This window comes from Podarcis erhardii, assembly GCF_964252035.2.
Source record: "Podarcis erhardii genome assembly, chromosome: 4".
Taxonomy (NCBI): Eukaryota; Metazoa; Chordata; class Lepidosauria; order Squamata; family Lacertidae; genus Podarcis; species Podarcis erhardii.
In genome coordinates, this window is record NC_138508.1 from 30,678,178 (window position 1) to 30,706,067 (window position 27,890).

Consider the following 27,890-nt stretch of genomic DNA (forward strand, 5'->3'; position numbering starts at 1 on the left):
CTGCCGGGAGGAATCTCTCTATGGTCATCGGAGGCGGCCGTTCCGTCCGTGTCTCTGTGGTTGGCGGGGGATTTGGGTTGATACCCGAAGCCCCGTGTAACGGCCGGACCAGAGGCGCCCGGGCGGGCGGCGCGTGAAGGAGCCCCGTGGCGCCTCGGCCCGCTTCCCGCGTACCAGCTTCCCGCGTAGGAGCAGCGGCCTCTCCAGGGAGCCGGGAAGGGATGCTCTGGGGCTGCCTGAGCCCGTGGGCGCTTTCTCGGGCGTAAAACCCCCGCTGTGGTCGGCGGGCCTCCTCCGAAGGTAAATGGACAGCCGGAGCGCCCTAGGCGCGGCGGGACTTGCCTGTGAGGAGACCGGCGGCGGCGTGGCGGGGCAGCGGGTTTATGGGCGCACCGCTCCGTCGAAATGTCCGGGGTTTGGGGGGTGGGGGGCGGGTAAGACCAGGCACCTTGGGGCAGAAGTAGCGCATTTCAAGCCGGAGGTGCGTAAAATGCGCGTCTCACAACACAAGTACAGTGGTACCTCAGGTCACAGACGCTTCAGGTTACAGATTCCACTAACCCACAAATAGTGCTTCAGGTTAAGAACTTTGCTTCAGGATGAGAACAGAAATCACACGGTGGTGGCGCGGCGGCAGCAGGAGGCCCCATTAGCTAAAGTGGTACCTCAGGTTAAGAGCAGTTTCAGGTTAAGTATGGACCTCCGGAACGAATTAAGTACTTAACCCGAGGTACCACTCTAGCACCGCTCCATGGGGACAGGAGAGGAATGGGCTCTTGGCGTTTGGGAGCGTCCTCACAGGAGATCCTGGGTGGTATAGAAAACGCCCAGTGGAAACGAATATGTGTTTAATGCATTTTCTCTCTGTGTATTTTAAAACAGAACTGTATAGAGCACATGGTTTTTTCTATTTCCTCTCAGTTCTCATAAAGCTCTGGCTGGGATAGTGCATGGACTTGGGTGGCTGTCAGGGGGAAATTCAAGGAATGTGCCTGGAATGCTGTGAATCTGTACACAAGGCCTCGGTTGATGGCTGACTCGAAAAGGGAGGCTTGTCTGCCGGACTCCCATACAGCTGTTTGTCTCTGTTAGGTCTTTAAGGAGGCCATAGAGGTGTGTGAGCCGGATGACAACCATTTGAGGTAGGTTACGCTAGAGCGAGAGTGGATGATTTACCCCGGGCTACTCAGTGAGCTTTATATACGAATGGGGATTTGAACCTGATCCTCTGGTCCTGGAATAGGGTACCCTTTTCAACTCAAGGGTGTGTTTCCTTGTGGGCAACCTGAGGATTGCGTGCCCCTGGTGGGTAGGGCAGGGACCAAAGTAGGTGGGGAAGGGTATGCACCCTTGCCTTTGTACAGTTGGCTACAAGCTAGGCATGCAAAACTCAAGAGGTTTCTTACATTCACAACTCAGCATCCTCTGTTTGGACAAGCAAGAAGCATTATACTTTAAGGACCCATTCTAGCTAGGCAAAAACACTCAAGGAAGAGCAGGGTCAGTGAGTGTTATGACCTTGGGAGACATCCAAGGGCCATATGGAAAAGACTGGAGGGCTGCATCCGGCCCCTTGACCTAAGTTTTCTCAGCACTGCACCCAGCTGGCTGAATGATCCTTTTACTCCAAAAGTCGCTCAGCTGCACAGTTATGTGCTATTAAGAACTATGTGTTAAAACAGTTTACATTGGATGATTAATCTCATTTTTTGTTGACATTTGCAGAAATACACTTGAGCTTAACTTCTATAAAGCATAGTTACTTTTATTAGTAAATATAATTCCAACGTTTGATACTTTACAGATTACATTCTAGAATAGGGACAACGGCCATAATCCCCAATCATTGATTTATTTACACTTAGCAGCTGTGGCCTTTTCTCCCTCCTTTCCCCCTTTCCTCTTTCCTCTATTAGTTGCTTTCATTTTCACTTCAAAAGATCACCATTACATTGCCTATGTAATTCTCCTTAGGTAAGTTTGCAGTCCTGTTTCGAATAACAGACTCTTGTTTAAAGACCAGTGGTCTAGAAGAATACAACTGAACATTTCATTTATTACCCAAAAACTACGATGCAAGATTTGTAACAGAATTTCCGATAGATAGGGAGAAATGGAACATTTGTGGAAATGCATTTTTCAGAAGAAAGAGTAGAATTTCATGTACTGTATGCTGTTTCAATAAAAAAAGCCTTTAGCCAAGAGGTATAAACTTTTTTTGTGGCCTGAAGTCATTTTACCAGTGTTAATTTGTTAGGACAAGTGTTATAGACAAACAACACTGGTAAGCATGTTGTCCCCCTATGACTACACAACATGTGAGGATTACTTAGATAAGAATACAGAGGCATATGCATTAATTCTCACAATGCTTCCATTCCTTCCTCATCAACATTGAATACAACAGAGCAAAGCCTCAGTTTTCCCTTCCGGTCAGTGAAAAGCACCCTGGGGAGACAGGGAGAGTTATTCCTATCTCTCACTTCCTCCTGCAAGTTCCTTTTAGGGGCCAAATCATACTTCGTTTTAATCATGCTTTTTAAAAAGTGCACCTAATGTTGCTGTTTCTTTATTTTGAAGAATAAAAAGAAGCCTTGGGTTTTGGGGCAATATGAATTGAGCTCACAATAGAGCCTGTCACACTGGTTTCCCACAAAAAAACCCTTCTCAGCCCCCCCACCCCCGCTGCTGTTTGCTCTCAAAGATGCTAAGCCAGTTTGACACAACTGAAGTGTGCTTTGCTTTGGCAGAAGGATTGTGCAGTTTGAATTGTGCTCCTCTACCTGAAAATTATCTGGAGCAAAGTCCTGGTCATTTTCTTTAGTAACCCCAGTCTTTGAAGTTGGCAGCTGGGCCAAAAGTGGGCAGTGGCTACAAGGCAAGGTTGCAAGCAGTGAAAATGAAAGGAAGAGAGGGCTCTTTAGGGTTGCTGCTACTAACCTTGCCTTATAGCCCCACCATGTGCATCATTATGTGGCAGCACCAGGGAATGCACCAGGATTAGGATCACAGCTGTTGTACATCAAATGAGTGCTGACAGTACCTCAACAGACAGGAGACGGAAGTTCAGAGCTTGCTATTTAATTTGCTGCCTCTCCCATCCCAGCATGGGTATTTTTATTGCTCCCTTTTATTGCTGAAACTTAATGAGTGTTTGTGCACAGGAGTTGCTGCACCTCTTTTAATTGAACCAACTTCTAATTAATTTTCTGGATGCAATCATCACCTGAGGAAATAATTTGTCTCGATATGTGTGGCTGACTTTTTCTTTGGTTTTGCTAATAGAAACTGCCTTGCTCTCTGGCATCTGCAAGGTACGCTGCTTTTTCTCACCAGGGCAGCAGTTCCAAAAGATAGTGCAAGATTCCCAGAATGAATTGGATCCTTCGCTTTCAGACTCCCAGCAGCAAGATATTTATATACTCAGAAAGTTGCTTTATCACATTTGAAGTTAATATTAGTAATTGCTCTAAGTGTTGGAGCCAAGCCAGAAAAATTTAATGATGCCTGAAGCCGCACATAAATGAATAGAATATGCTTGGATTACAACTAACCAGCCTCATTGATTTCAATGGAGCAAGAACAGATTACTTTTCCTAAATTAAGGTCACTGTCTAAGCACGTACAAGCTGGAAGCTGTAGGAGGACAAAGGAAGGTTACATTGTCCGCTTGACACCTATCATCCAGACTCTGTTGTCTTATCTGGCATAGAGAATTTCAGTAATTATGCCTAGTGTACAGGAGAAGGCAGCAGAAAAAGTGTTTCTTTTCCTTTATAGACTGGCAAACAGATAATAAAACTAGAGTTTATTACTGCTTGTCAGAGGACATCTGAAATTCTAGATTTCCGAAGCACGAAGGGGGAGGAAACGTTTCCTAGGATATAGCATAAGTTTAGATTGAAACAAGAATGACTTTTAATTGTTAAATGGCTATAAAGTGATTTTTTGGGGGGTGAATGAACCAAATTAAACAAGACAGATGCTAGTAATGCAGCTGCATTGTGGTGCTCAGATCACATACAAACTCAAGGGTTAACCTGGTTAAAGCCTGGTTGAAATTCTGCTATGTATTCACTTGAATCCTCAGGTTTCATTTCCAGACCAGATTATACAAACTGTTTGTTACAAACATTTTGGACTTCCTGGGCAACTTGCTTCTTACATAACTGTTGAATTTGGGAGCACTTTGGCTTCTAAAACTCCTTAGCAGGGTTTGTAACATGTAAGTGAAGAAGCAAAGTGCAGGGTAAGGAGGGTGGGAAGCTGCTATTCCTATGCTGGGGTGGCATCAATTGAGCTCAGAGTAGACCTATTGAAATTAATGGACCTTAGTCATGTTGATTAATTTCATTGTGTCTACTAAGTAAAATTTAGTTGATTCCCACTCTGGTCTTTATATGTTGTTTCCCTTTTCATGTTGTTTATAGACCAGAAACGTAGGAAGCTGACCTTATTCTGAGTCAGACCACTGGTTCATTGAGTTCTGTATTGTCCACTCCCTGACTAGCAGCTGCTCTCCATGGTTTAAGGCAGGGAACCTTCTTACCCCTTCTTGAAGACACCGGGGATTGTACTTTGGGCCGTCTGCATTCAAAGCACACATCTGACTACTGTTATAGAAAAACCAGCTCTTCTCCAAACTGGTTTTGTTTATTATTAACCCAGGAGCTATTCTGTGTGGGTGGCATATATGGTACATTTAACTCACAAAGAAACTGGTGGTATATCTTGAAGCTGGGACAGCTCACTTGGTAGAGCATGAGACTCCTACCCTCAGGGTTGTGGGTTCAAGCCTCACATTGGGCAAAATGACCTCAGGGTCATAAACATTGGGCAAAAGATTCCTGCATTGCAGGGGGTTGGGCTAGATGACCCTCATGACCCCTTCCAGCTCTACAATTCTGTGATCTATGACTTCCTACAAAGGCAGAGAAACTTGCAGGGCAGAAATAAATCGGGGCTTGTATGTTTTGGCAACCGATTTTGTCAGGCCACTTTTGCACAGGCATCTGTGAGTGTTTCCCTGCTCCAGCTCTCCTGATGTGGCTTCTTTTCACATCTTGCTAGAAAGAAAAGAGAAGTGGTGGGAGGAATTAAATGTCTCGGAAGGGGCGAGGGAGTGGCTTTCTAACAGGGGAAGGCTGAAACTGTTGACTTTTCTTTCAGTGGCTCCTGCAGTTTTGAGCAGACTCCTCCTGAATCCCTGAGAGGCAACAGAGGTTCCTTTATGGTGTGGGGTTTCAGGTCTGAAAAGTGCCCTGCCACTTGGCACTGGAGCCCTCGTAGCTGCGATAAGGACAAAACAGCTTCACCGCAGCAGGAAGAGGAGCAGCGGTGGCAAGATCAAGTAAGTCTAAGGGGCTCGCTTTCTCTTAGCTCAAACAGCAGGAAGGAAATGGGAGCGAGTGGATGAGTTGCATCTTTGACTCGAGTCTCTGTTGCAGGCTGAATGGACCAGGCTAAATGGGAGCTTGATCACGTTTACTCCAGTGGAAGGATTTTCAGCGTAGAGAGCAAGAAGGACAGCTGAAGCCATATTAGAAATGATGAAAGTCGGGAAAGCGGTGAATTTAAAAGCATTCATTGAACTCAGGTCTTAGTTCTTTCAGTTTCAGGTTATTTCTTGTCGGTATTTTCAGCTGACCTTGCCTTCAGGGTTTTTTTTTTAGGTAGAAGTGTATCTGCCTGCAAGTGTAAGGAATGCAAATGAATGCTTTCCAGCTTTTTCTGATGTTCTTCTAAAATTTCTTTTGGGAGCATAGGAAGCTGCTTTATACTAAGTCAGACTCTTAGTCCATCTAGCTCCCTAGTGAACTGACTGGCAGCTTCTCTCCAGTCCTACCTGGAGATGCTGGGGATTAAACCTAAGACCTTCTGCATGCAAAGTAAATGCTCTGTTATAATTATTACATCATCTTTTCCCCTTACAGGGACTTAAGGCAGCTTACAGATTAAAATAAGAACATCTGAAAGTGGGGTGGGGTGGGTATGGAATAATTAAAAAAACCACATACAGATAATTGCAATAAAAACAGCATGGCCCAGTCAGTACAGTCATACCTCATGTTGCATCCACTTCAGGTTACGTGTTTTTGTGTTGTGTCCCACGGCAACCCGGAAGTACCGGAATGGGTTACTTCCGGGTTTTGCCGCATGCACAGAAGCGCTAAATTGCGCCGTGCGCAGATGTGGCACTTCATGCTTGTGTCAGTTCCGTGTTATGGATGGGCCTCTGGAACGGATCCCGTCCGTAACACGAGGTTCCACTGTGTCTTATTTCGTGCTTGCACCGCATGTCTTTCTGTATGGGATATCCTAATAGAGAAGCGGGGAACCCAAGGCTTGGGTGCTTCTTTGTCTGGCCCTTGGGACTTTCCCCAGGCTGCACCCTCACTGGCCCTGCCCTGCTCTCTCCTTGAGTGCCTGGGTGGACGTGTGTGTGCACGTAGACAGCTCTGAATTTTTCTTTTGCTGGAATTTAGCCTTCTGTACAAATCTGAGAGTCACATCTGTTGCCTCATCCCCTTTTTTGCCACCCAGCTCTGACATATGGCACCCAGAAGGTTGCCTGCAAGAGTATGCAGCCCCTGGACTGAAAAACTGTTCCCCTCTCCCGCTTTATACATTTATTTATGCAGTGTCTTTGTGTCTGTAGTTTTCAAATGCTTAAAATGGGTCATTAGTTAGGGTCATTAGTTACTGGGGGGGGGGGGAACACAGGTCATTTCCATTCAATGGCATATATCCACACCAAGTCAATACAGAACCTTGCAGTCTCCTATTTGCAGCCATTTCTCAATACACAAAGACACCATTGCTATATATAATTGTGAATAAATAAATGAGCATTACTGCCAAAGCTGCAGTCCATAGTTAATACTGGAAAACAACAAAACACCGTCAGATAATATATCCTATACTTGCATTGTAGCTACACCATGTCCTGAGGTCTCACGATCACAGTGCCTTTTCGCCATATTGCTTATTTTGAATGTGTATTAACATTATTATTATCTGCCCTTCACCCTAAGGTATCATGGTGGGTTACAACAATTTAAAAATACATTAAAAATGGTTAAACAAAAACATACAATCACAAGAAAAAAATTACAAAACACAGTGAACCCTGAAACTACACATCTCATGAGTTGGTGGTATGGGAAAAAGCCCTTTTTGTCTTCTTTCCTTGTATATTCCACTTGCTTAGTTAGTTGCAGGTTTGTTGCAAAGCATTATTTGCTTAGAGGGCAGGTGCGAATTATAGTTTGCTGGTTTTAGAGCGTGCCACAAACTAGTAACTTTAATAATAATAATAATAATAATTTATTATTTGTACCCCGTCTGTCTGGCTGGGCCTCCCCAGCCACTCTGGGCGGCTTCCAACAAAGATGAAAGATACACTAAAATGTCACATATTAAAAACTTCCCTGAACAGGGCTGCTTTCAGATGTCTTCTGAATGTCAGGTAGATGTTTATCGCTTTGACATCTGATGGGAGGGCTTTCCACAGGGCGGGCGCCACTACCGAGAAGGCCCTCTGCCTGGTTCCCTGTAACTTGGCCTCTCGCAGTGAGGGAACCGCCAGAAGGCCCTCGGAGCTGGACCTCGGTGTCCGGGCAGAACGATGGAGGAGGAGATGCTCCTTCAGATATACTGGACCGAGGCCGTTTAGGGCTTTAAAGGTCAGCACCAACACTTTGAATTGTGCTCGGAAACGTACTGGGAGCCAGTGTAGGTGGAAACAAGATACTGCATGTGAGAAACTGTCCATGCAATGGCTTAATTCTTGTGCTTTTTTATTTTTCTATCCCTGTTGCATATTTAATCACATTCTACAACTTTTTAAAAAATTTCTGCTTAATTGATATTGCACTTTTTAACCCCAGTGTATTTATCCCTTTATTTTTCCTGCATCAGTTGTTTGGCACATAGCATTGCAAAGATGCATTCCTCAAAATCACGTACCTTGCCTATCTACCAGCCATCAGATAATATATTCAGAGTCCCTGTAGGGGACTTCAGCCTCCCTACTTCCTTTTTGCATAGCTGTTTGCTGAGCTGAGACTGAAATGCCATGCTTGAACTTGCAGATTGAACAATGTGTGTGTGTGTGTGTGTGTGTGTGTGTGTGTGTTTAGCATTTAATGAGCTTATTTTTAACCCATCTACATTGCATTTCTCCTACTGTTGTGTTAATAATGTACTTGCAGGTGGAGGAACCATTGGTGACTTGCCCTATTCTAATGCTGCCTTGTCATCTTAGGATGATATGGCTGATGAGGAGAAGCCGGGGGGGGGGATTTTTAAGCCTGCTTTCAAATGTATATGAAAATAGGAGTCCACATGTGTTTTGGTTCCATGGGATGAGTCTAGCTTCCCTTTACCTTCCCTTTCCTATGTATGATTGTTTAAACGTGCAATAATATTGTGCCCAATTTTTCTATTTAGGCTTAAAAACTACTCCAGGGAGATGTGAGGGAGTTTTGTGCCGCAGGTGTTCAGCCAATAAGCACTCTTTCATCTTTTCTTTTTCAAGCTGAGATAACTTGTTCCCCCTGGGCTGGATCCTCAGCAAGAAAACTGTCCACTTGACAACTATTTATTTTAAATCATAGTATGCCACCTTTCACCAAAATGATTACAAGTTGGTTTACCTGCTACTTCCCCTCCCCAAACAAAAAAAAAGTTGCCCACCACAGGAGTATATATCCTGTTTTTATGTACTACAACTCCCATCGTTCCTGAATATTAGCTGTGATGGAACCAATAGACCAAAATATCTGGAGGGCACCAAGATAGGGAAGACTGCTGTAAACTCTACCTGACCCAGAGTGCTTTTTTTGAATCAACCAAGAAAAGGGGAGTTCATACATTTATTGAACAGCTTGTAACTTGTGACCACTTCAGGCAAAAAGATGCCTGCATTGGAGGAGGTTGAATTAGATGATCCTTGTGGTCCCTTCCAACTCTGCAATTCTATGATTCCAGGGTTCTTAGGTAATTCATATGTTTCTTGAGCAGCATTTATAGTAATTGGTTGCTATAACATCTGTTCTCAACTAAATAGACTCTGTACTCATTGGAGGCATAATCCAAAATCTCCACTCATGCTGTAGCACCCTGCTTGTGGTTAACGCATAGCTGGAATGAAATATTCAACGCAGCAATAGAGAAATTAAAATAATAATTTATTTGTCAGACAAATAAATGATAGGCACAGTGGTATATGGTTACCAAAGCTCTGCCCCTTCCAGCCCTGATGGCCAGCACTTATATTTCCTCAGCCCAGCCCCCTTGTTCCTCCTTTGGCTGCCTCTGTCCAATCAGCCTGGTTGAAATTCCTATTGACTGTTTGCTAGAACCAATCATAAAAGATACACCCATTTCCTATTACCTTTTATGGGAGACAAAGAGCTATATTTCCTTCTATCCATAAATGGCAGACAAGTAGCCATATATCTTATATTTGCCTCGACAAGGCACCTTAATTACCAGATCACCTTTTGCCCCTGTTGCCCCTGCATTCCAAAACAAATGGCTAAAACAAATGGCTCGTGGTATTAAATTCTATCTAAACAGAGATCTTGGGTTCACATTCTCACACACCATCAATGAAATAAGAATCTAACATAAGAATCTAACATTTCGTACTTTCTAAATCCTTTGCCTAATTACATTAAGCCAACAAATCTCATACATAACATAGATAGCTTATTAGAAGAAAATGCCTTTGCAAAGTAAAAAGGAACTCAGTAAAAAAAACAGCTTCAAAAGAAGCCTCTTCAGTTTACACCCCCCCTTTCCCAGCCAGCTGCTTTTCCCATTAGCTCTTCCCAAAATTTATTGCCCTTTAACTCTCTCAGTATACCTTAAACCTTAGGAAAATATGGCTAGAGTCTGATGGGAGGCACATGGTATTATTTTCTGTTAAACAATAAATCTTACTATTTACCAACTCTTAATTAGTGTTTTTGCAGCTTGATTGTATTCTGTAATATGTAGGGTCAGTGTAACATTTGCTCCCAGCCTGTAATTCCCTTTTACAACTTTGAGAAACTTGTCTCCTGCTACTGCTATAAATCAGGGGAGCCCTTGTTCAGGAGAGCAGGAAGATAAACAACTGCCAAAGTGCTTAGCCAGCTGGTTTCTGCCTGGCATGAAACATACAAACATTTGCAAATATATCTTTAAGCTCATTTTAAAATACAGGCCTTGATCAGATGCCTCAATGCAGTCCACATGCCCTCTTGCCCCACAGAATATAGGAACACAGGAAGCTTCCTTATACCAGGTGACTCTCCACCTACCCTAGTTGTCTATCTAGCAGCTGTCCAGGCTGTTAGGTAGAGGGGTCTTTCCTACTCTATTCATCCTCTTGCCAGGGATCTTCTGCATGCAAAAATACGCTCTGTCACTGAGCTTGGTTTCTTCAAACTGCTTCCTTAACACTTGGGAAATTAAGATTTTATCTGTGTATGAAGCTTACCGTTTTGGAGCTTGTTTTATTACAGAGGGAAGAAGAAAGCCCCACTTTCCCACAGCCTGTGTATTTTGGTTTCACAGCCTTTGCACAGTGCTTCTGTTTAAAGTTTGGAGGGGTGATGGCATAGAATGACCTTTTCGTCTCTCTCTGAACAGGTCGACTCTTGTAATGCCTGCCTTCCGCTTATCGTTCAGCTAGAAAGACATGAGTTCAAAAGTCAGAGGAGACTTGTCAGAATGCGGCGTCACAGAACTCCTTGTTTCGTCTTGACTTTCCTGCTCTCCTCAAAGTGCACTGTGACAAGGAGACGTCAAGGACAGTGTCGAGGGAGCAGCTTATAAACCAGGCAAGGCCATGGGCTTGAGCTATGCCAGCCTTCACGTGTCCTACAAGCTCAAGCTGCTCATTCTATTCACCTTGTGTGTCTTATTGGTGGGCTGGGCCACTTCCACTTACTTAGTGGATGCCGTGCACGAAACTCCAAGAGCAAAAAGCATCGTGGGGAGTTTCCGAAAACCAACCACTATCACAGAGGAGCGAACGGAAAATCCAGACAAGAGCACCATGCCTACTGTGAAACTGCCCATAATGAGGCCCCCGTGTCCCTCTCTGTCTCCGTATCTGCGTAAGTTGATCCATGTTTTCCAATCTCAGTCTTAAAGCAAGACTTCATGGATTTTGGGGCTTTAGCTAAGAAGTCAAAGAGGGGAGGATTCCCTCCCCCCCCCAAAAAAAAATCCTTAAGTCATCGGGGGGGGGGGAGAGACTTCAGGCTTGTGTGCCTAATCAGGCCTGCCAGGCTTCCCCATTGGACCTGCAAGGCTGATTTGACCAAGCCATATCCACCTGCCATACCCCAATGTTATACAAGGTGTTGGGAGTGAGGCAGGTAAAGTTGCAGCTGTGCCAAAAAGGAGATTGCATCTGCAGAGCCCTGCGTATAGTGCTCTGTGTGGTTCTTGCAAGCCACCAATGATCAGGTGATTGGTGGAGCTAGCAGGGAGCTGTCCATTAGGCTTTGAAGCCCCAACTATCAACAGATTGTCAGGGCTTCAAAGAGCTGTGCAGGGCTCCAATGATCAGCTGATTGTCAGGGCTTGCAGTCCTCATGGGATGAAAACAGGTCAACTGGTGTCATTGTGATATCAGGTGACTGACAGGTGGGCAGTCCCTCCCACCTTTCACATTTGGCCCACAGTAGGTGGCGGAGATAGGGATCCAGCCTGCTGTCCAGATCCAGTTCCTATCCCTGTCTTAAAGAGAATTTGTCATTTGCACATAGATGAGAAAACACTTGTAGCTTGTAAAAATCAGCATTCTGTTTTCCTCTTGGCGTTACATTTCTCCGTCTGACATATCTTCTAGTACTATTCAAAAACATGATTCATATGTCACAGTTCTGTGGCTGAATCCTATGCCAACAAATATTAGAATTCCATGGAGATCCTTTGAGAAATTTCCATTTCTGTGCTGAAACTTGTGAGATGGCAGCCAACAGTGCTAATGTGAGCATCTCCTCCATAATCGAGGCACCCCACATAATTCCACTATTCAGATATTGCTGGACCAAGTGGAAAAGCTATTCCTGTACCACACCAATAATGTATGAGTCTGACCTTGATAACAGGGATGGTGAACTTGTGGTTGTCTTACCTTCCACTGCTTTACAATTTTTGCAGAGTTCCCTTTATGGTTTGCAGTTACTAGTTCCCAGTTTTGGGGTTATGTTTCTAGCTTGCTCTTAGGATTATGGTACAGAGTCAAAGGTAGGAGCCCCCGGGAACCTCTGGATGGAAGGCCTAATTGACAGCTGACCACACTGAGGAAGAATATTGCTTGCCCGCCCCCAATCATCCTCCCCTTTCCCCTTAGGTAACTTAAAGAGTAGCTTGCTGGCCAAATCTAGCTGCTTACAAAAGATTTTAGTGTATAGTTCCAAGTTTAAAAAACAAAGCATCAAATAAACCTCCTCAGTCTCCGAAATGGCTTCGCAGATTCCTAAGCATTTAAGTTAATTTGCTCTTACGACTTACAGCAGCTGTGTTTATAGTTTACGAAGATGAGACTGAAGTCATGCCTTTTCCCATAGGAGGCCCTAGCAAGCTTTTCTTTAAGGCATCTCTCACACTGGAGGAGGTGCAGAAAGAGAATCCTCGAGTGTCAAAGGGACGCCATCGCCCAGAAGGCTGCTTAGCTCAGCAACGTGTCGCAATATTGATTCCACATCGCAACCGAGAGAAGCACCTGTTGTACCTGCTGGAGCACCTTCACCCATTTCTGCAGCGGCAGCAGCTGGACTATGGCATTTATATCATCCACCAGGTGGGTCCATACAAAACATCTGCAGCTAGAGACGAGGGGTGAATCAAACTATCCTGCCCTGTGCTTGTGTCTAGAGGTCTTTTGACTGTTGTGTCTGTTTGTGCAATTGGGGATCAGAACACTGCTTCAGGCACATTCCACATCGTTTCCCCCAGTCCTGATAAAAATCCATATCAGTGTGTTACCAGCGGTTAGGAGTCCCCATGTGCACCGGTGCTGATGAGTTTCGTCTTCTGCTGCAAGAGCTTAAAGCAGATCAGATGAATTAAGCGGAGCGGGTGGCAAATTAACTTTATGCACTGTTGGTAGAGCATTGTTCTCAAAGCTGCCAGGCTTGAGAAATGTGTCTTGCTCAAATAATTGCCTGTTTGTGTCCTGGGGCTTGGCTCGCATTTTTGTATGTGCCTGACTTCCTTCGGCTATGCTTGGTGAAGTTCCCTTGCACTCACTGCTTTAGAGGTGGTGTTTTTTGTAAAGAATAAAATGTTCTTTGGCCTTCTTCTTCCCTTGAGTGCAAAATGTGGCAGCATCTATAGCAATAGAGACACATATTCTTGGCTCACGCTTTATGTTTCATAAGTCAGTCTCCTATTAATAAATAATACGTTATCTAGTCAATTTTTTATTTTTTAAAAAAGGATTACAGTGGAAACTGGAGGTGGTACAACTGGGTCTCATGCCCTCCAGAGCTGCTTTACCTATCCATTATTTTATTGGCTGCTCCTGTTCCTAGGCTTGTAAGCTACATGGATCAAGACGGAGTCAGAGGGAGTATAATTCAGCCACATCGCTGTAGCAAGCAGGTTTGGGTCTGGTCAGGGCTTGGATAGGAGGCTTGGGAATCTCATGTCCACCACCTTGAGTTCCATGATGGATGTAATACTCTTAAGTAGACCAAATTGACATTGGTTTGATGCTCTTTTGTACACAATTACATTCTGGCTTAGTGGAAACCTAAATGAGGAATGTGATAACCATTTCCAAATCTGGAATAATACAAATTATTGGGGCTAGGGGATGAGAGTTCCATTCCTTAAACTGCACCAGTCTTCTGCTCAGAAGTAATATTTGCACATGTACTCGTCATCTAATCAGGCGATTTTTAGATAAGCTCTCCTGGCAGAACACTGAAGTATGTTGCAAGTGTTGTACACTTGGCTAGAACGTCTTTCTTAAGGGCTGACTTTCCACTTTCCACTGAATTTCTACACAGCGATCCTGGCATCTCCATGTAGGCCTAAGGAAGACCCTTGTCTGAAGCTGTGAAGAGCTGCTTCCAAGTTATTGTAGGCCTGGACTGGGGAACCTCTGGCCTGGGGGACAAATGTGGCCCTCCAGGCCTCTCTATGACCCTCAGACCTCTACCCAGGTCTGTCCCAGCTTTTCATTTCATTTTTACTGAGGCATTATGTTTTGCCTTTGGCCCTGCCCCTACTGACACCTGGCCCTTGGAAGACTGCCCAGGAACAAATGTGGCTCTTGAGTTCAAAGATTCCTTTCCCCTGTTGGAGACAATACTGAGCTAGGTAGACCACCTGTCCTTTTGCAGCACCTGCGTTTTGCCTGAAGCTGCCTGGAATCTCAAGTTCAGTGCTGAAGTGACAACTTGCTTCATCTTGGCAGTCTCAGTTTAATTTAAAACAAAAGCAGCTAATAGTATGGCATTAATATTCATTTGTCAATACTTGGTTTTTATAAAACCAGCTCTGTATGAAAGAGAAAAGAAGCTCTTTTTTCCTTTTAAGAAGGCTTTTCATCTTTTATTCATTTCCTGTTTGCCTAGTGAATGCTATTCCGGAAGAGTTCTGAATGCTTTTGTGAGTGTCTCTGTTCTCCATAAGAAAGTATACACATCCTTGCCATTGTAACAGGCTTTAGGTTGCTGAAGGAGTTTCTCTCAATTTCAAAAGAGAGAAGGAAAATATGTATTTTTTATATATGTTTGTAGAAGAGTAAAGGTAAAGGGACCCCTGACCATTAGGTCCAGTTGTGACTGACTCTAGGGTTGCGGCGCTCATCTCACTTTATTGGCCGAGGGAGCCGGCGTACATCTTCCGGGTCATGTGGCCAGCATGACTAAGCCGCTTCTGGCGAACCAGAGCAGCGCACGGAAATGCCGTTTACCTTCCCGCCGGAGCGGTACCTATTTATCTACTTGCACTTTGATGTGCTTTCGAACTGCTAGGTTGGCAGGAGCAGGGACCGAACAACGGGAGCTCACCCCGTCACAGGGATTTGAACCGCCGACCTTCTGATCAGCAAGTCCTAGGCTCTGTGGGTTAACCCACAGCACCACCCGCATCCCTTTCGCAGAAGAATAATTTGGGGCAAAACAATATTGTCTCAGTTACACAGAAAGGAAATTAATAGTCAGTTTAAAATCTTCTTTTATTGTAGAGTGAATGAAATATAGCCAATGCTAGTGAACTTTAGAATGCAAAATATAAGTTTGAGGCTGCAATCCTAATTATTCTTACTAGTGAATAAGCCCCATTGAACACAGTGGGACTTATGAAAGGAGTCCATACCCATGTATTTTAAAACTTAAGTTGCAAACTGAATGCCAAATGTTTAAATTATCATACCTCTGTTGTAATCAATGACCATGGGTTGTGGAGATCTTTCCCAGCAACTTAACAATTCTGTTATAAGGTAAACAAGTAAAACTACAAGAACAAAAAATAAAATTTCCAATTTAGCCCAAGACCTAGGTAAAAACAACCACATGGCATTTGAATAGATTAAGCAGCCAGTGGTCTTAGCAATAGTTCAGATGGAATAGCTACTGATTGAGGCAGTTCTAGGAGGGGAGCAGCCAAATGGTAGCTGGTCTTAGCCAAGTTAATGGAGGGCACCTTTGCTGCCCTGTGTTCTCCTTTACAGGCAGCCAGGAAGGGTGGCTGCTGATGGGATGAGAGACACTGTACATGCAAGATGAGTTGTTTGCAGCTAGAGCTGGATTGGGTTCAAAACACACACATGGTTTTATTCATTTATAATATTTCCATTACCTTTTCTCTCAGCCCCACACCTGCTTTTATGGTACAGTTTCTGTGAGCCAGGAAAGGATACTGTAAATGTGTGATCCCAAGAGCAGCCTGATAGGAAGTTTACTTAGTTTTAACAGGTCTGACGTAAATTGCTTCCTTTTCTTGTTTGCAGGCTGGCAGTGCCAAGTTTAACAGAGCAAAACTGCTGAATGTGGGGTACTTGGAGGCCCTGAAGGAAGAGAACTGGGATTGTTTCATATTCCACGACGTGGACTTGGTACCAGAGAATGACTTCAACATTTACATGTGTGGCAGTCAGCCAAAGCACTTAGTAGTGGGTAGAAACAGCACAGGCTACAGGTAGGAGCTAGGCGAGAGAACTTGCATCTTCTGAAGAAGTGTTGATTTGCTTGCCCTTTCATAGTGATACAAGTAGGGACACTAACAACGGGTGATAACCATTGCTTGAATTTAGCAAGCAGAATTGAAGCAGGCACCCTAGCCACCCATCCTATGTGTATGTGTGCATGCGCGCGCGCACACACACACACACACTGCAACCCATCTTGGTCCCCATGAGAAAAAAGCTTGCCTTGGGAGAAGGTGGATGCAGTTTCTGGGAAGGTGAGAGAGACCTGGCATGACTCACTTTTTCCTCTGCATGTTTTTCTAAGCAGGGGGGTGGGCAACTCTGCTCTCTCTTGAGTGTAATCTGTAAGGGACCGCATGTCATCTGTGAGTGAACATGAAGCCAGAAGCAGGTGGGGCCAGATCAAAGTGTGGGTGGAACTACCCCATTCTCTTTCTGTGCCACCTCTCTTTTCCTCCGCAATAGGCTGCTGGTGGATGGATGAGTTATTCTTACAGGTGGTATGAACTGAATGCTGGCAGAGGGCTTCAGAAATTAGACCAACAGCTACATAAAATTAGCCTTAGGGCTGCTTGTTGCCAGCCTGGGAGAAAGATGTGGAGTGCCTTTTATGTATATATGTACACAGCCTTACCCATCTTCGAGGAGCTTCCCCTACCAGTTGTCCTGTCCATTCTATTTTATATCTGTAGGGCTTTTCCCATCTCACAGAATGAAATGTCTTTGAGTCAGATTTCATGCCATAGGTGAGCTAACACTGCTTGCTCAGGACATGGCAAGGCCCCTGAGAGCATATCCCTACACACACTTCATTATTAATTTTTTTGCTTCAGCAGATGGGTAACTGAACTTTTTTCTGGCTATAAAATAGTTTTTGATAAAGGCTATGTTTGGTTTTATGCCGCTTTCTGAAAAGACTTTTCTCCACCACTTCTTATGTGCTCTAGGTTGCGTTACCAAGGATACTTTGGGGGTGTAACTGCTCTAACAAGAGAGCAATTTTCCAAGGTGAATGGATTTTCTAACAACTACTGGGGCTGGGGAGCAGAGGATGATGACCTCCGCATCAGGTAATTGCACACCTAAGCAAAGTGGGTGGCATAGACTGTGGGTGATTGGAGCTCCTTGGATATGACTAATACGTTGCTTAAAATGAATGCAGAAGGGGAAGAGAAGTGCTATGGGCGAATTGGAGATGAGAAGCTTGTACAATATAAATAGCCTAAATGGGGATATGAAATCTTGACAGGAGTACAGACACTAGTTTGAATCATTACAGGGAGTTACTGGTTGACTAGTGACCAGAAACTGTCTGCTTGCTGGAAGGGTTGTAGCTCAGTGATAGAGCATCGGGTTTTGCATGCAGAAGGACCCAGGTTCAGTCTCCAGGTAGGGCTGGGAACAACTCCTGCCTGAAACCCTGGACAGCCACTGCCAGTCAGTGTAAACAATTCTGAGCTAGATGAGCCAATGGCATATGGCAGGTTCGTATGCCCCTATCTTTTAAATTGACCCCCTTGTACCTAACTATTATTTAAGGCCTTTCCTAACGTGGGCAGTGGGAAAGAATCCTGCTTTCTCTTTATTACATGTATATGCTTAAGTACTAAAATTGGTGAGGACCACCCACCAAAGAAATATTGGAAGGAGGACTGTAAAATGGGCACAGCATTCAAAATGAGATGGGGGGAGGGCTCGTAATGCACTTTTGCTTCGAACACCAAAGCACCATCTAAGAAACATCTAGGTTGCTACCACAATTGATTTCCAGCTGGCAAAACACACCTGCAACAAACTGCATTATTGCCCTTGAAAAGCAGGTGCATCACAGCAACTAAGGACAAAGTGTGACTTGAGGGGAACCCCCCCCCCCCCCAGAAAACAAACCACCATTAGCTCCAACCATAAGTTTGTTTTCTTGTGCTCACTATAAGCGGCAAACTGTGCAGGTATTTTAAGAGTACAGTGCTACCTTGGTAGTCAAAGCCTTTGTTGTTGAACAAATCAGCTCTGGAACACCGCAAACCCGGAAGTGAGTGTTCAGGTTTGAGAACATTTTTCAGAAGCCAAATGTCTGACATGGCTTCTGCGGCTTCCAATTGAGTGCAGGAAGCTCCTGCAGCCAATCGGAAGCCGCGCCTTGGTTTTTGGACCATTCCGGGAGTCGAATGGACTCCCGGAATGGGTTAAGTTCGACAACCAAGGTACCACTGCGTTTCAAATTTTTAACTTCCCATGTAGAAATTTGAGAAACTTCTGGACATTGATAGCTTTGCACTGAGAGAGGTACAAATGTCTAGCATATCTGTTATGCTATGTTCCTGATGCTGTTGCTAGAAAAAGCAATTTCTAACACATTGAAGCCACAGAAATGTGCAGTGTGTGGAATTAAAAAGAAAACAGTAATCATGGTAATATTAAAACATTAAGTCTCCTGTAAGATGTGTATCATAATCAAATTTCTCATACGTCAGCATTTCTGAACTGCTGGCTCTCCTTGCTGTTGTTGGGGAGTCTTGCTTGCCAGCTGCGTTGACAGTTTGATTGGCTTTTGTTTACAGGATCTGTTTATTGCTGCCTCAGAGAACTTGTCCTTTCTGTTTACCTTCCTCTCTGAATGTCAACAGAACTGCCATTTACAAGAAAATAAATACTGCAAGCTGATAAAAGGGAAAGATAGAAGCATTGTTCCTCTTGACTGAATGCTAAAAAGGGATGGGCTGGGATTGAGAGGCAGTCTTTTTCTGTAGATGGCAGGAATTTCCAGTCCCAGCTGTGTTTATCTCTTGCAGGAAATACAGCAACGAGTCTTGTTGCACCTTAAAAACTAGCAAATTTATTATGGCATAAGTCTCTTTAAAAAAACAACCAGAGTCCACTTCATCAGACACAATTAATTTAATTAACATGGTGGCACTTTATTTCCTCGACCATCTTCATGGTGCAGCATGTGCCTTATTGCATTAGTAATGCTGCTGAAATTTTGTAAATATGTCACTGATAGCGTTATTTTTTCCAGAAGTCAACTTTGGCCCCTTTTGAAAGTTTATTTATCAGCTGGGTCCTGTAGGAAGGCATTTAGTTTCTTCTTTCTCGAAAACCATAAGTATCCTTGCATCTTGTGAACCAACTGTTTAAAAAAGGAGTTATTTTTCAACCATGTCAACTGGTAATTTGATCCGGGGTCTCTCCATATCTCTGGCTTCTCTTTCTCCCTATACCCTTCACTGAGGTGTGTTTATTTGCCAGTGAAGGTTTTATCAATAAGTGCACGGATGCTGCACATGTCCAGCACTATCATTCAACATCAGCTACTTATTTTATGGTTCCAAGATGAAATAGCCTATAGGAGTGGCTCTTAATTTTTTTATGATGATCTGCAGACCATCTTATTCCAGAGTCTAGATAAATTGTTGTTGCCAGTGTACGGTCCATGGTATATATACCCTTCCCCTGAGATGAGTACATCAAAGCCTGGAGGAGCTGAAATCCAGTGCTGGCAGCAATTTCTAGTCCCCCAGAGCTCTGGTCGACATGGAGTAGGACCAACATGCAGCAACATCTGCAATTGCGTGGTCTGAGTAGCAGCTGTGCATTTCTGGGTGGGGCTCACCATGGGCAGAACTACATGTTACACAGGCATGCCAGCTCCTGGTGGCTTCTCTTCCCCCTCCTAAGGAAAAACAGAGTTGAGAGGAGAAGCTTAGGAACATGGAAGTGGTGTGTGCAATTGTGCTTCCTCCTCTGCACTCCTAATCCCTGCTGCGCCTCCTGCAGGGTCCTACTTGAATTCCGTAAATGGATATAGTCTTGTCTAAAATTCTGCAAAGGGAAAAAAATCAGCTGGGAAACAAAAAGTTGCTGGGGAATTGTGGTGGGCAGGCTTCTGTGCTCCTAATCTCCTCATCAGAAAACTGTTTTTCCTTGGTTGGGGGATTCCTATGTATTCTTGCATGTAATTTGCAGTTTGTGGCTAGAGCAGCGGTTCCCAGATAGCTAATTACTGAGGATCCCCTATTTTTTAAAAGCCAAAGCCATGGACCCCCTACTTTTTTGGGGGGGGGGAAACCCCTCTGGTGGTTACCTGTGCAAAGCATTTTTTTGAAGAAAATGTAGGTTAGCCCCTAGTAAGCAAAGGATTGTAGGTATACTAAAAACAGACCATGAAATTTGTGATATTGCCACAAATTGCCTATCCCCAGACAGTAGGAAAAACCCCATTGCTCCACTACAACTGAATAAAATAAAAAAGCAATTGTGTCCCTAGCGTGCAAGTGTTCTAATTGCAAAAGGCTTTTTTATATGAGAGAGTATTCAAACATGCCATTCCTTACTTGTAATCTTAGCAAAAGTTTGCAGCATATGGTTCTGCTAACTGAGGGATCTTGCGCCTTAAAGACATAGGTGAAGGCTTGGTCAGGGCTTGATACAGTATTGGTGAAGACTAAACAGAAAACAGCTGGAATTTTGTAATGTTGGTAATAGTAGTAGTAGTAGCAATAGTAGTGATAATAATTTTTCTTTATTTAGTCCTCCTGTGCCCAAGTTTCATCCCTGGCTTAAAGAGATTAATTAGTTAAATACAGTACTTATTTTGAGTGAGGTTTTTATTCTTGCTGTTTGCCTAATAGGAACAACCAACTTCTGAATTTATTGGGATTCTGCCGTACATCTGTTTCCTCCCACCCCCAAATGTAGCCACATAGCTTCCCACAGAAAACATGGAAACAACATCCACACAGGCTGCCTTTTGCACTAAATAGGCCTGGGTGAGGGGCAGACCGTGATGGTGGCTTCACTTTATTGCAAGCAAAACCACCACCGCTCTTGGCTTCCTCCAGCTGGCGTTGGTTGCAGAGGGACTCAGGAGCGGTGGTGGTTTCACCAGCGATATACTGCTGAGTGAAGCCACTATCCCACTCTGCCCTCACAGCGGCAGAGGGAGAAACAAGCTGTATCGGAGAGGCGTGATACAGCTTGTTCCCCCCTCCACTTCTTGGCTGAGGGGTGCATGGTTGCCGCTCCCTTCCGCCAAGCAGTTTACGGAGCCTCCAGCCCACTGCTGGCTCGTTCAGTTGGGGGGCGGGAGACCTCTTCCACCCCCCAGTTGAGCAGTTCAACAAAGCCCCGATGCTCCTCGGCTCGCACATGAGCCTGAGAGGTAGGACTGGGCCATGTATCTCAGCTGCTTCTTCCTTCCCAAAGTGGGAAGAAGCAGCCAAAATAAATTCCAGTCATGGTGATATGTCAGCGTATACTGGTATTTAGCTGCTGATATATCACGATGTTGAAAAGAGAGTATCGCCCAGCCCTAACACTAAACTAAATCATCAGAGGGTGAGCTGTTGTGCTAACCATAGTGGCAATTTGCTTAGCTCAGAGGTTTTCAACCTATTTGAGTCCATGGCTCCCTTGACCAACTACATTCTTTCTGTGACTCCCCTTTGGGAAAACATGCTCCGAGTCTCAGAAGCCTAGTTAAGTCATCCTTTCCCCGAAGAGCCGGCAGCCCCTCACCCCTTCCTTGCGAAGTGTTCCCTCTTCTCCCCTCTTCTTGGCAGGCATTGCACACAGCAAGCACAAGAAAATGCAGCGCCTACCTGCCTGCCCAGCCTCCCACTTGTCTGTCCATTCCCATTCCCAAGCAAGGGCTTGGTGGACTGGCTGGCTGGGCTCCCTCTCCTGCTTGCTTGCTTGCTTGCTTGCTTGCTTACTCGCTTACTCCAAGGCTGCCTCAGCTCCTGGCAACCAGCACCCCCTGGCCAGCCCCAGAGGCGCCATTTACCTGGGGAGCTTGTAGCCAGGGCTGCTGCCACAAACAGCCTTTGGGCAGCAGAGACGTGAGAGGGTATCAGAGGAGGGAGGGAAGGAAAGAGGGATGGAGGCCAGTGCTCCCTGTGGCACCCGGACCATCATTTAAGGCACTCCAGGGTGCCACAGCACACTGGTTGAAAACCACTGGCTTAGCTATTTCCCTTGTTGGATTTCCAAGATGAGACAAGAATCCCAAATGCATAAGGCAAGAAAACCCTACCTACAAGCAGTGGGATAGACAATAAAACCTGATAGTCGTTGAATGAAGATAGAAGTTCTTTTCAGTTAAAAAGTAGAGAGCAAGGGGAAGGGATCGCTTACATTTTTTTAATGATAAGCATGTGAATCTACCCTGTGGAGCAAGCCATTTGCACTCTCTCTTCCCCCGTCCCCCTCCAATTGCAAGAGCCCTAAGGAACTGTATCAGAGGTTTTTGTCCAATCCCAGGTCACTTGCCATCCAGAAACTTTTTCACAAGTTTTTCCCCTGCCAGCAAGTAGGTGCTGGTCGTGAGCAGAGGCTAGATGATCCGTGGATGACTTTTACTGTGCAATTAACAAGATAAATGAGTCCATGGCAAGGGATCCCCTGGGTGTGTATCCCCTGCACCCCCAGGGATCCCCGGACCCCTAACTGGGAACCACTGGGCTAGAGAACGTCCGTACTGAAAAAGAATGTCCTTGGTTCTGCTGTCATCCATGAGTCCAATAGAGGGCAGCAGTTCCCTCTGTTATACGCTTACAAAATGAAGTTTGGTTATAAAGCAGAGTGGGAAAGGGTTTGGGTTTTTTTTGTTTGGGTTTGGTTTTTTTTTAGAACTTGTTTTTGCTCAGTGCTGTACTGATGCGCTGCTTTTTGAGTTAGTTACGAGTGATTAGTTAGGCCTTGTCCTTCAGCAAACTGCTTCTAATTGTAAAAAGCCTTCTGTGGATTTTGTCCCTTCAACGTGACTGCCTAGAATCCCTAAGCAAATGAAGTCTTGAGCTGTAATACCATCATTATTGGTTTTCTTTCACTGGTTGTCTTACAGCTCTGGGCATCTCTGTTTGGCACGTGCACTATAGGAAGTTAGGAAGCTATGTTATACCAAATTAAGCCACTGGTCTGTCTAGCTCAGTATTGTCTACACCAGGGGTTAGGAGCCCACCTCACACAAAGACATTTTAAAGGCCATAGAATGTTAATCAGCCAAAGGCCTGGATATAGAAAAACCTTTTCACCTGGCACCTAAAGATACAGTATGTAATTAATCTGCTATAAAAAGGTAAAGGTACCTCTGCCCGTACGGGCCAGTCGTGTCCGACTCTAGGGTTGTGCGCCCATCTCACTTAAGAGGCCAGGGGCCAGCGCTGTCCGGAGACACTTCCGGGTCACGTGGCCAGCATGAAAAAGCTGCATCTGGCGAGCCAGCGCAGCGCACGGAGACGCTGTTTACCTTCCCGCCAGTAAGCAGTCCCTATTTATCTACTTGCACCCGGGGGTGCTTTCGAACTGCTAGGTTGGCAGGCGCTGGGACCGAAAGATGGGAGTGCACCCCGCCGCGGGGATTCGAACCACCGACCTTTCGATCAGCAAGTCCTAGGCACTGAGGCTTTTACCCACAGCGCCATACTCAACAGCTAAGGTCAGGTGCAAGCTGCATTCCCCCTCCCCCATGAACTCTTTCGGTACATGCCTTTGGGTGAAGTGGGGTTCTAACCAGAATATGATGGTTTTTTAAATCAGCAGATGGACGACCTGGCTATGGCCCACCCACAAGGAAATGGGATTAGGAAGAAGCAAACTAGCACTTGCTAGCCTTGATTCTCTTATTTGCACAGCCAGATTGGAAGCACTAAATGAATTTAAAAGGCCCCAAAGTTTGCCCCACCCCATTGAGGGATATCTGAAAATTTGAGATGGTGCCCCACATTTTTAATAGCAGAAGTAACAGTTAAGGGTCTTCCATTACAGCTTGTACAAAAATGCACAGTGCGGCTGTCATTTCAGTTGAAGTTTATAGGGACCTGCGCACTGATGCACTAGAGGGGGTGTGAGTCAGGTGCCTATTGTTTTATAGTTTTGAGCTGGGGGAGGTTGGGAGGTTCTGATCATCATTCTCAAGCCTCATCCCCCCCCCCAATCTCCATGACATGCTTGCAAATCATTGCTATATTTGCATATAGAGTTGAAATGCAGAAGATGAAGGTTATCCGGCCTTCTCCTCATGTGGCCAAATACACGATGATCTTCCACACGAGAGACCAAGGCAACGAAGCAAATCGACAGAGGTGAGTCAATGAGGTCATATTATGGTAGTAAAACTAGGTGGGTGGGAAATGGGGGGAAAACGTGACTTACGGTCTAAGCCAGGGTGGCCATTATGGTGCCCACCAGAAGTTTTGGACTAAAATTTCCAACAGCTCCAGCCAGCATTTCCAATGGTCAGGGATGATGGGCATTGTCTCCTGCAACATCTACAGAGCACAACGTTGACTAACCCTGGTCTAAGCATAGTGTGGGCACAGTACCCATATGAATGGATTGTGAAACACCAAGCCTGACAATATATCATATATAGAAGTTGTCCTTGCTCAGGTCTGTATTGCCTCTTAAAGGGCAGTTTGCATCTTTGGCCACTGGAACTTAAGATTCATCTGCTTTCAAAGTGACTAACCCTGGTCTAAGCATAGTGTGGGCACAGTACCCATATGAATGGATTGTGAAACACCAAGCCTGACAATATATCATATATAGAAGTTGTCCTTGCTCAGGTCTGTATTGCCTCTTAAAGGGCAGTTTGCATCTTTGGCCACTGGAACTTAAGATTCATCTGCTTTCAAAGTTTTACATAGCGTACCTGTCTCTAAAACAGAACCTTCATGACGTTTTAATTCATGCCCTCTTTTCTGTTCTCTCTCCACCCCACCCTACCCATTTTTATTTTTAATTATTCAGAATGAAACTCTTGCGTCAGGTATCTCAGGTGTGGAAAACAGACGGGCTAAACTCCTGCTCTTACAAGCTGCTCTCCGTGGAACACAACCCTTTGTACACCAACATCACAGTGGACTTTGGCACGCCGACCAAGATTTCATAACCATCTCTTGTGCCTAATGAACTGTATGGATAATGGAAGACAATTTCCAGGGCCGAGAGCAAGCAGCTACCTTTTTGTTGGTGGTTTCCCAGAATCAAGTACATTACCGGGGGAAGAATAGGGTTCCCCCCGCACCCGATCTCTAGTAGCTTTGTTAGATGTTTCTTCCTGGACTTCAGGACAGTACTGGCCAGTTGGTGACTGCGGTTAACTTGAATAACTCTATGATCATGGTTTTTTCTTTGATTAAAAATATTAATTCCTTCCTCTGGAGGGTATTGACTTCCACTGCCTGAAAGCTATCTGTTTTGATAGCTGATGTTGAATCTCCACCATTTTAAAGTGGAAACAAGGATATAAGGACAATATTGCCATGCTTTTTCCAAGGTGCAAAGTTAAAGGGCTTCTTCATCCAATGGGCAATTCTTTTTTAAATGGGATAGCCCTGTTGGAAATGGCTTTTTCTTCAGCCAGTTGAACAAGCATTCATCATAACCTCCTGAGGTAAAGGTATCTGATGCCATCGTGTTAAGAATACCCACAGGGAGAATGAGGGAGATTTGTAAACTCGCAATAAAATATGGAGCATATTGAAAAGTATTCCATTGTCTTGGTGAAGCTTTCCAATTACATTGTCAGCTTAAGTGTGCGTGAGAAACCTTATTTAATTTTGCAGCTGGTTTGTAAAAATGTTTGTGGTGCCGTTGCCTAAGGACAGCAAGAGAATGCAGAGTGAGAGGTTGTGGAAGTAAATATTGAAGCTCCTCCATGCAGTTCCTCAAAGGCATAATGCACACATGTAAAATGGTCTGGAAACAACTACTGGGGGTGTGGGCATGACAAAAGTGGTTGTGTAGCTTCTAGGTGCATCTTCTAAAGCATTTCAGGCCATGGTACTAAAAGTAGAATATGTTTTCGGGGAGGGGGAGTGAAGTTTCAACAATTCCTAGAAGGAAATGTTTTGCATTTTGAAGAAATTATACAACTGATATTTGCCCACTGATCCTGAGCGTTTTTCAATAAAATAGTTATTGAATTTGGGTGGGTGTTCAAAATGAAAGTGGGCTGTAATGCTTAGAATAGATAAATCACCGAGACTTACATCAAGTCATGACTAAGTTGCATAGACTTCATTAGGCCCGCTCCTATGATTAAGCCTTTGTTGTTACAATTTCAAGTTGTCTGTCTGCAAATCACTCCGTAGATACCATTTGTCACTTCACTTAGTGGATATGCTTTCAGTTCCCCACAGTATGCAAGGCAGATACAGGCCACGACTGTCTGCGCATGTGTGCGTCACTGCAACCTGGAAGTGGTCAGAAAATGGGCTGGACAGAGGTGGGACAGGCTTACACGTGCTCCGCCCACACATGCCGGGGTCAGGAATGCAACCCCTGTGCAAAATGGCCACCGCCGATACGCAGTGCATATTTTGTGGGTGAAGTGACCAATAGGAACTTGTGTTGGCCTCACCCTCAGTGATGCTGCACAATGCATAATCGACTAGCTGAAGAGAGCTTTTATGTGCATGGGAAAAGGGAGATCATTTGCATCCCCGTGGAGCAAACCCTGCCCTTATTGAAGCAGCTCCCTTAAGAACATAGGGAGCTGTCTCATACCAAGTCATACTATTGTCCATCTAGCTCTCCAGTGTCCATACTAGCTGGCAGTGGCTCTCCCAAGATTTCAGGCTGGCAGCCTTTTCCAGGCCTACTTGAAGATGCTAGGGATTGAGCCAGGGACCTTCTCCATGCAAGCCAGACGCTTCCTTCAGAATAATTGTGCGGGGGGGGGGGGGGGGGAATGCTGCCAGTACACAGGGCTACCCTGTGTTCCTGTTGCCTGCTTCACACCTAACAAACATTGTAATATGGTGGTTCTACACAAGATGAACTACTGATGCATCTTCGCTGTACATTACTGAATGCACTGCATAAGCAATTTGCAAATGCTTAATCTCTCATATGTCAAGTCCCCCTGCCATTTGCACTGAAATAAGTAAAGATGATCACCGCCTGTTTATAGCACAGTCATCAGATCTCAAGGCATAATGAAGCGATGGAGTAAAGGCTTCTGTTGACGGCTTTGAATAGAAAGAAGAGGTTATTAATTCTGCTAGAGGCTTGTGGGGAAAAAGAAAAGAAAAATCGAGTTGACACCAGAAAGTTTAGCAGCACATTCCCAAGAGCTGACTGATCCATATCAGGGACGCTCTGAGGAAAAGAGGCACAGTACAGGATGCCCTAATGGAAGACGCAGAAGCACCTTCTGTAAAGCAAAACCCAGCATTCTGACATGCGCTTAAATTGTGCATGGTCTCAAAGTGGACTAGGTGACCCTCATGGTCCCTTCCAACTTGAGGATTCTATGAATATAGCCAAGCGCAACAGAGCTACATACACCTAGAAGCAGGTGTCTTAATTTTTACAACAAAAGTGCACGCGGGGTGCAAACCTTGGCCACTCTCACATCTCACTATCATTTGCTTTAGAGAGGAATGTGAACTAGGGAGTTAGCTCCTAACACCCATGCCTTACTGTAAAATGACCATGTGCTCTTTTATATGGGAAGGTGGCAAATAACTCATTGGCTATAGTCTTCCCTTGCCATGTACTGTATATCAGAAACTTCTGGAGCAATGCAAAGCCTCTAAGGAGAGAAATGATCCTTCAGAAAAGCAGGTAATGATTGCAGCTGAGACAAAACGCTAATACTCAGTGCAGTTTATTTAAATTCATTGAAAAATAAACTTTTACAAAATTAACACTTTGAAACACATTTAATACTTAACTGCCACCTTAAAGCATTAACACTGGTGCAAGAGAACAA

General features: G+C 44.7%; 1 protein-coding gene across 3 annotated transcripts; it reads left to right on the forward strand.

The window, feature by feature from the left end:
- On the forward strand, positions 1 to 27,825 carry B4GALT4 (beta-1,4-galactosyltransferase 4). Of its 3 annotated transcripts, none has more exons than XM_081860640.1 (9): positions 1 to 300; positions 5,170 to 5,350; positions 5,448 to 5,596; positions 10,642 to 11,111; positions 12,576 to 12,808; positions 15,971 to 16,158; positions 17,116 to 17,238; positions 24,148 to 24,252; positions 24,920 to 27,825. In XM_081860640.1, the coding sequence occupies exons 4-9, from the start codon at positions 10,841 to 10,843 to the stop codon at positions 25,059 to 25,061; spliced, it is 1,062 nt and encodes a 353-aa protein (XP_081716766.1). In that variant the 5' UTR covers positions 1 to 300; positions 5,170 to 5,350; positions 5,448 to 5,596; positions 10,642 to 10,840; the 3' UTR covers positions 25,062 to 27,825. The 3 variants fall into 3 exon arrangements, with proteins under 3 accessions (XP_081716766.1, XP_081716765.1, XP_081716764.1); XM_081860639.1 differs by having other exon boundaries at positions 5,448 to 5,567; XM_081860638.1 differs by lacking the exon at positions 5,448 to 5,596.
- Positions 27,826 to 27,890: the final 65 nt, after the last annotated feature.